Source organism: Branchiostoma belcheri, unplaced genomic scaffold, assembly GCF_001625305.1.
Source record: "Branchiostoma belcheri isolate BF01 breed outbred unplaced genomic scaffold, Haploidv18h27 scaffold54, whole genome shotgun sequence".
Taxonomy (NCBI): Eukaryota; Metazoa; Chordata; class Leptocardii; order Amphioxiformes; family Branchiostomatidae; genus Branchiostoma; species Branchiostoma belcheri.
The window spans coordinates 407484-416155 of record NW_017804176.1 but is presented as its reverse complement, the minus strand read 5'-3'; the positions used below and the strand labels follow the sequence as shown (position 1 = coordinate 416155).

Sequence of the window (8672 nt, the reverse complement as noted above, 5' to 3'; positions counted from 1 at the left end):
GCACTTTCTTCTAGAGGTTAGTACTCCTTTAAGTTGGAATGATGTAACGTTGCTTACATAAACATTACATCCCACGCATTTTTTTTCTCTTCCTAGGTTGGTGACCGAGGTAGTTATTACATCACAAACATTGTTTCGGTCTCTAGGTTAGTGACCTATTAAAAGTAGAGTCGCTGAAACGCTAGAGGGGGTTCTAACGAAAATGGGGGCTGGTCTTCGATGGCAATATTGAAGTTGTCGAGGTCTAATTTGCCGCTAGAATGACTGTGTGTTAACGTTTTGGAAGACGTAAGTATTGAATAAGATGTATGAAGTAGACTGGGAACAGCGAATAATATAGCCGACGAGTAGCCTCCCCTAAATTCATGAATGGAATAGCCCAATCATCTCACCATTTGCACAGAGACTTGATAGTACACAACAGGTTGCAGTTAAAGCTCTACGTATAACCAACTCTTCTAAAATGGCGGCGAAACCACGTGGTAAGAACTTTCCTTGGTACTGTAATTTGTAAATTACTTGTGTGAGATGTGACATGACAGATGTCAAAAGGTCTTTTTTTCCAAAAACCTTGACCTGACAAAAGCGACCGTGTTTGTTTCATGATATTCCCGTGTCTGATGTGAGGCTAACTTCCCACAACATTTTTGAAGAACGCAGATGCACTGAGTAAAGAGACTCTTTTTTTTCACAGCCAAGTCTTTTATTCATCCGACGGTAATTCTGAGGAAGGTGACAGACGGTCACCGAAACGTCGGCAGAATAGAAGACTTGGTTGTGAAAAAAAGTCTCTGTACTCAGTGACTTACCAACCTGATGAAAGTATTCAGGGACGCAGATGCACTGTTTTGTGCGTTGGTTATACCAGGAAAACTCCCCATGCCATGGAGTCACCTAAGCTTGACCCACATACCTGCCACCGTGAGGGATCACAAAGTACAATCAGCACAAGTTACGTACAGTAGGCGGGGACATGGGTCAACATGAACAGAGTCCAGTCAAACAATGATACGTACCGACACTACCACTAACCACAGGGAACTTTTCTCAGGGTGAAATTGAAATAAGTCACGAACTTACTCAAAGTTTCTTTGCTTTCATCAAGCGTGAAATGCAAGTAAAGCTATTTGCAAAACTATTCGAAGGTGGATGTATAAAAGTTTCAAAAGCCACTGCATGAACGTTCACTAAGTATGTAATCGGTGAATAAAACCTGTGCCATTTGCCCTGTGGTACAGGTTTGCTTGAGCGTCTAAAGGCTGGCGAGACCGTCATCTGCGCGGAGGGATATCTGTTCGAGTTCGAGCGACGTGGTTACCTGAAGGCCGGAGCATTCGTACCGGAAGTGGTGGTGGAACATCCGGAGCTGGTGAAGGGGATGTACCGGGAGTTTGTACACGCCGGAAGTGACGTAGTGTTGGCATTCACGGTAAAGTGGAAACAATCGTATTCCGCACTGAGCATTCTTTTCCATTCAAGTCAAGCAAAAATTACGAAGTTACGAATTTCAAACAGTTTTTGAAAGCATTCTCAGCTGCATTGATTTATCGCGACATGGTGGCATCTAGATGGATGTCTTGTACTATCCGGATCCATTCCATTCTCTCAATCCAGCTTTATTTTTCTTTTAGTACTACGGACACCGTGAGAAGCTGCGGGTTATCGGACGGGAGGCTGACCTGGAGACCATGAACCGGACCGCCCTGAAGCTGGCCCGGGAGGTGGCAGACGAGACCGGCACACTGATGGCGGGAAACATCAGCAACACCACCTGCTACGATCCGGACAAGCCCGAAACGCTCGACGAATGTCGGCAAATTTTCAAGGTAGACCGAGATTGAATTGCCGCAAAGCTCTTTGGTAATAATGATAGCGTTTTCACTATCATTGCCACGAAGAGGCAACTTACGTTTTGGCATCTATCTGTCGAATCCACAGGAACAGATAGAATGGGCTGTGGAGGAAGGTGCAGACTTCATAGTAGGGGAGACCTACTCTATGCTGGGGGAAGCTTTGCTGGCTTTGGACTGTATAAAAGAGTATGGAAAAGGTAAATTTCTTATTACAATGAGGTTAAACTGTACTCAAACACCTACCGCCACGGCGTTGTGAAAATATTGCCCTCGCTACTCATCTATCTTCAAAGAGGGTACAATTTACTTCAATGAGGGTACAAATTTGGAATATTGGCCTGTGACTTTACTCTACTGAATGTTGACTAAAGTGTTGTGCGAACGCTTTTATAGTTTCTTTCACGTGGTGATAGCGAGAGTTGCTATTTTATTTCGAAGGACTCCCAGCCGTGGTGACCGTTTCCGTACACCGGGACTCGGAACATATGGCGGACGGGCACTCCATAGCGGACGCCATGAAGGCGTTGGAGAAGGCCGGCGCTGCCGTGGTGGGGTTCAACTGCGCCCGGGGACCTTTTACTACTCTTCCACTGGTGGAGAAAGTCAAGGGACAAGTCAAGGTATGCACTCTGTAGGCTACCTACGCCTCTGGCTATCACCATTTAGCCGAAAACTGTGGAAATATCTTATCTTAGTAACGTTACCGTAGTAGCTTCAGCAGGCAGGTTGGCATTAAAGGATGGATATCATGGCCTGATGTCCTTGTGTTGTGCTGACAGGTGCCGATTGCCGCTCTGCCTGTGCTGTACCGGACTGATGAACAGTACCCGACCATGCAGTCCTTCACTAACTACAAAGGTTAGTCAACTCGTGACAGTACCGTGTTAGAAAAAACAATGACATCTGATAATATCACGTTTAAAACTAGGAGCTACTTGCTAATAACAACTCCGATGCTATTGATATTGGGTAGACGACAGGTCGTTCTGATATCGTTCTGCCGGCGCCTGTTTTGATGTACTATTCTAATTGTATGCCTTTCCTAGGTTCCCGAGCCTTTCCGGTGGACCTTGACGCGTTCCTGTGCAGCCGCACCATGATCGCAGAGTTCGGCCAGCGCTGCCGGGAGCTGGGGCTGCAGTACGTGGGGCTGTGCTGTGGGAACGCCTCGCACTTCACCCGGACCCTGGCCGAGTCCCTGGGCCGAACTCCGCCCGCCAGCAAGTATTCCCCCGACATGAGTCAGCACTTCGCCTACGGGACCGACAAGAAGCTCCACAATCTCAACACAGAGAAAGTCGTCAAGCTCTTGTAACCGTAAACTGATTGCCTAGAGTCTCTGAAGTACAGCTTTACTACTACTGCTCTCGGTCAGGCTCTGCATGTATATGTGATGAAAGTTTTATCATTTGACGGGAAGAATGAAAGCAGTTCCTCATAAAATATGTAGTTATATCCATGTATCCATGCTTATCTTTGTGTCAGCTATATCTGTCCCTCATACGCTATTACTGAAAAATAAAGGTATCAAAACAAACAAACAAACAAACAAACAAACAGACAGACAAACAAACAAACAAGCCAAACAACGAATAACCTGTACAGTCACAATTATCTGATTAATCATTACGGATAATAAATTTTAGCCCCTCTCCAGAGTACTGCTCATTCACAGCTGACCTAAGTCTAACGGTGAAAGTTCATCCAAAGGTAACGCACCTGAAACGATCTGGGGGCGGGGCAGAATTAACTAAAAAAAGGGGGGGGGGATAAAAATTGAAGAGTATGCTTAGCCTTTAGAAACCCAGAGTTCAAAAACATAAATCTGTATGTGTATGGCTAGCTGTATACGGTTCGGGGAGGGATTAGAGTTTTACACGTAGAAAGGAAAAGCACTTGCCACCCCTGAACTTAGAAATGAGAAAGCCTGAAGTTAACTTAGCGTAGGTCATGGGTCATCGCACCATTTCACGTACAGAATTGTTGCACCGAACAGGTTGAAGTTGAGGCCCTACAACTAACATCTTTAGAAATGGCGGCGAAACCACGAGGTAAGTCAGTAGATATTAGGCAAATTCCATGTTAGCCTGGCCTTGACCTGAAACGGTATCACCTTTTTTTTTCAGAGTGTATTTTTTAAAATAGAAAATATCGTTTTCTCGTGTCTTAGGCCAAAGTGGCTGCTGAAGTAGCCTGGATTCCAGACCCATAGCATACTGGACACAAAGTATCTCAGTGAGCCAGGGTCACTGAGATACTTTGTGTCTAGTGTGCTATGGGTTTGGAACCCAGGCTACTGCTGAAGACATTGTCGAACATATACAAGTACGTTTTGTGTCCGTTTTACATTAAGACACGCTAATGTTACTATGCATGACCCAGGATTAACGTTGACTACACTCTCGGAACACGTCGCTCAAAGTAGGTATTTACATGAATAAACATACTCAGGGCTCCGCGTGATTCAAACAAATGTAGACGGGGAACACGAGACACGAAACATGTAACCCTGCTGCAGAGAGAACCTTTGGTCTCCGCAACTCGTACCAGGCACGGTGTTAGATATCCATATCTGACGTCGTGCCTGGTACGAGATGCGATTTCTCCGTTCAAGAGTTTACTGCTGACCTTAACGAGTGCTCCGAGTACAAAGTCTACAATGTTAAAGTTGGTACTGCTTAAAAACAATCTTAGCCTCAAAGTGATCTGCTATTATCTACATACTCTATGACCAAGACGGTGAACAGCTAGATAGTGAGCGTGTGACACAGATATTCATTTCTATTTTATAAAAATTACTTTTAAGTTAAAACAATATATTGGCAAAGACATGAAGATTTTTTGTATAGGTATAAATAATTTCAAGATTGCACAAATGCCACTATGTACACTATGTACTTGATTGGTAAGTTAACATTTGTATTCATTTGGCTCAGGTTTGCTTGAACGTTTGAAGGCTGGCGAGACCGTCATCTGCGCGGAGGGATATCTGTTCGAGTTCGAGCGACGCGGTTACCTGAAGGCCGGAGCGTTCGTACCGGAAGTGGTGGTGGAACATCCTGAGCTGGTGAAGGGGATGTACCGGGAGTTTGTACACGCCGGAAGTGACGTAGTGCTGGCATTCACGGTATTCTGCACTAAGCAATTTCTTCCAGTCAATTCAAGCAAAAATTGCGCAATTATGGAAAAAAGCTTCCCTAACAGCACATTTTCAGAATGTCAAGTAAAATAGTACAATTGGTGATAGTGATGTAGTTCTGGCATTCATTCTATTCTGAGCACTAAGCAACCTCTTCCGCTTATATATTAATTCACCAAGTATTTTGAATTTCAAGTAAAAAGTGTACAATTGCTGGAAAAAAACAATCCACAACCAAGACAAGTCTTTGAAAGCTACAAAGAAGCTATTTATTATACATGTGCTCAGCTGCCTTGAATCATCGCGACATGGTGATATCTAGATGGATGTCCTGTACTAGGAGGATCCGTTCCTTTATCTGGACCCTACTTTTATTTTGCTTCTAGTACTATGTACACCGTGAGAAGCTGCGGGTTATCGGACGGGAGGCTGACCTGGAGACCATGAACCGGACCGCCCTGAAGCTGGCCCGGGAGGTGGCAGACGAGACCGGCACACTGATGGCGGGAAACATCAGCAACACCACCTGCTACGATCCGGACAAGCCAGAAACGCACGAACAAAGTCGTCAGATTTTCAAGGTACACTGTGTAGATGTATGATCATTACTTTAGATGTGAAGCTTTTCTGGAAGACGTATGAGTCAGAGGATATCGTGTTGATCATGTCTTCGTCTTCCATTCTTCTATGGCCTCTTTTCAAAGATAAAAGCTGCTGTCAGAAACAAACCGGACGATAATCCTTTGTACTATACTTTTGTAATACTCTTGACCACAGGAACAGATAGAGTGGGCTGTGGAAGAGGGCGCAGACTTCATTGTTGGAGAGACCTACGGATTTCTCGGAGAAGCCATGCTAGCCCTGGAGTGTATCAAAGAGTACGGAAAGGGTACGTTTCCGATTGTGGTGATGGTGATAACTTCTGAAAAGCACTAGTGTTGGGATTATCAACTTTTGGATGAAATTATCTAAAATTTGTGGAACGATTAAACTGCTCTCCATCTCCATCGAAACGTTTATCAGAATATCCACTTGTTTTAAAGAGATCCTGATGTTAAATCTGGCCTGTAATTAGGCAAAAATTAGGCTCATTAGGAATTTACTAGTAGGGACTAGTGGTTATAATAGGTGTTTTTACATCTATCATCTTTACGGTCATCTCTTGAAGGGCTTCCAGCGGTGGTGACCATGGTGATACACCGGGACGCAGACCATGTGGCGGACGGGAACTCCATAGTCGATGCCATGAAGGCGTTGGAGAAGGCCGGCGCTGCCGTGGTGGGGTTCAACTGCGCCCGGGGACCTTTTACTACTCTTCCACTGGTGGAGAAAGTCAAGGGACAAATCAAGGTAAACACTTTGAGGTCCTCTGCACTCTATGGGTATGATTCTTTACTTAAACTATATCGTTACTTACGTTGATGAAAATCACACATCATCAGTAACTTATTTACGTAAAATGAAAGTGGATGATGATTGAAGCGTCTGTATCTTCAGAAAATTTATCCAGTTGCTTGATTTTTCCCTGTATTATGTGGTAAGATTAAGGCTAACTGATCCATGATGTGATCTTGTTTGTGTCTACAGGTACCGGTCGCCGCTCTGCCTGTGCTTTACCGGACTGACGAAGAACACCCGACCATGCAGTCCTTCACTAACTACAAAGGTTTGCCAACTTGCATTGGTATGTTTTGATAGCAAATCTGAATTTGCTATTTTCGATGTATAGTAATTTCTTTTGTTCTACGTACATGTATGATAGGAAAACTAATCTGCAGGACTGAATGCTGTACTACAATGTCACACAGACTGAACCAGACTCGGCAGATGTCCAGCCCTACATGTACATTCCTATATTGTGACCGACCCAGTCACCCCATATAGCTTTTGGACGTTTGATTCTTACTCTGCCCAATACCTGATGGTGTCATTCTGCATGTTTCACGTTTATTTGTCCTCCCCTTTGGACAGGTTCCCGAGCCTTTCCCGTGGACCTTGACGCGTTCCTGTGCAGCCGCACCATGATCGCAGAGTTCGGCCAGCGCTGCCGGGAGTTGGGGCTGCAGTACGTGGGGCTGTGCTGTGGGAACGCCTCGCACTTCACCCGGACCCTGGCCGAGTCCCTGGGCCGAACTCCGCCCGCCAGCAAGTATTCCCCCGACATGAGTCAGCACTTCGCCTACGGGACCGACAAGAAGCTCCACAATCTCAACACCGAAAAAGTCGTCAAGCTTTTGTAACAAACCTAACTGCTTTCTTCCAACCTGAAGATTGATGGTTTACTGCAAAAAATATTCTATTGCACGCCATCAATGGGATAAAATGCACGCTTTTGCACGTTCATTCATTTTCCTAAGTAAACGGGCATTCTGCAACGACATATCAATTCTGTGTGTAGAATCCGATCACACGACCATTGGTATGTTCTGGAGTTGCGGAACTGTCTTATTAGAATCGCGCTGACAACTAGTGTTACTACCACTACATTTGTGGAATAAAATGTGTAGCACCTACAATGTGTCATAGATCTCTAAACAAATCAGACTGTTGTATACCTAGACACGATTTATTCCATTGAAAAGTCAATACAATATGCACCATGGAAAACATCACACCAAAGGTGTCAAGGGAATTACATTGACACGGCCCATACCTGCATACAATTACAGTTTGAACTTGTTTTAATGTACACACTACAATAACAAAATGCAATGCAGATACTATTAGATTCCATGTAGGGAATTTTATCTATCTTGTCTTGTCTAAGTTAATATCAAATGATTTTGCACCATAAAATGAAAGAAACATTTTGCAATTGGCCAAAATTATCCTATCCAGTAAGCCCTAACTAAATGTAATCATTGTGAACGTGTTTATCTTTTACACTATATCGAAGCACATTACAGAGGTTTTGTAGAACATTTGCTATAGACTATCAATATTTAAAGCTACAATTTGATCACAGTCGTGCTTCGCGCTCACTAAAAGACCTTAAAGTGCGGGGTAAAAGGCATCGCTTACAAGCTGCATTGACAAAATCCTTATACTTCACACATCATGTGACATTCAAAATGAGCATACCATTTTCCAATTTGCTGATATTGAGAGACATTCTTTCACCACAGGTGACACTGTACATTAAGTAAAGAAACGCTGATTTCTATCTTACAACACGTATTAGAACTGTGTATCATTATATCGGCATGTGAGTTCTTCATACTCCATATAAAGATGTTCAAAGGAGATGTCTTCTTCTTCTTCTTACCTTAGTGTCAGTTAAAACGTCTTCGTATATGTACACATTCACTAGCAGTTTGCCGCACGTGCGCTACACCCCGTAGAGACAATAGACATCAAGACCATCTAACAATAATCTGCTGATTTCTTGAGATATACATTTTTTCCAGCGGAATAACGGTAGTATCTGGTATCGTCAGCCTTGATTGAAAACATTTGATCAACTCCTCTGAATGTAGAGGTGACATACGAAAAGTTCTTCTATTTTTTACGGGAATGTATAATGTGATCTCTAATCAATTCAAATTTTGGACTTAGTCTAACGTTTTATTCCATGCAGTGGCCCATTAGGCCACATCTACAGGTAATTATCTACAACTGTATCAATATAATCTTTCTTTTCTATACTGTGTTATTAAGGATTTAATTCAATTGGCAGTAAC

The 8672-nt window shown here is 43.6% G+C and overlaps 1 protein-coding gene across 1 annotated transcript in view; it reads left to right on the top strand.

The window, feature by feature from the left end:
• Positions 1 to 7308, top strand: part of LOC109481064 — an 11931-nt gene extending 4623 nt beyond the window's left edge. Inside the window, exons 8-13 of the mRNA XM_019783536.1 lie at positions 1259 to 1429; positions 5379 to 5573; positions 5770 to 5881; positions 6161 to 6342; positions 6580 to 6658; positions 6964 to 7308. Of these exons, the coding sequence (XP_019639095.1) occupies positions 1259 to 1429; positions 5379 to 5573; positions 5770 to 5881; positions 6161 to 6342; positions 6580 to 6658; positions 6964 to 7232 (1008 nt within the window). The 3' untranslated portion in view covers positions 7233 to 7308. The remainder of the gene's footprint in view (positions 1 to 1258; positions 1430 to 5378; positions 5574 to 5769; positions 5882 to 6160; positions 6343 to 6579; positions 6659 to 6963) is intronic.
• The last annotated feature ends 1364 nt before the right edge of the window (positions 7309 to 8672 follow it).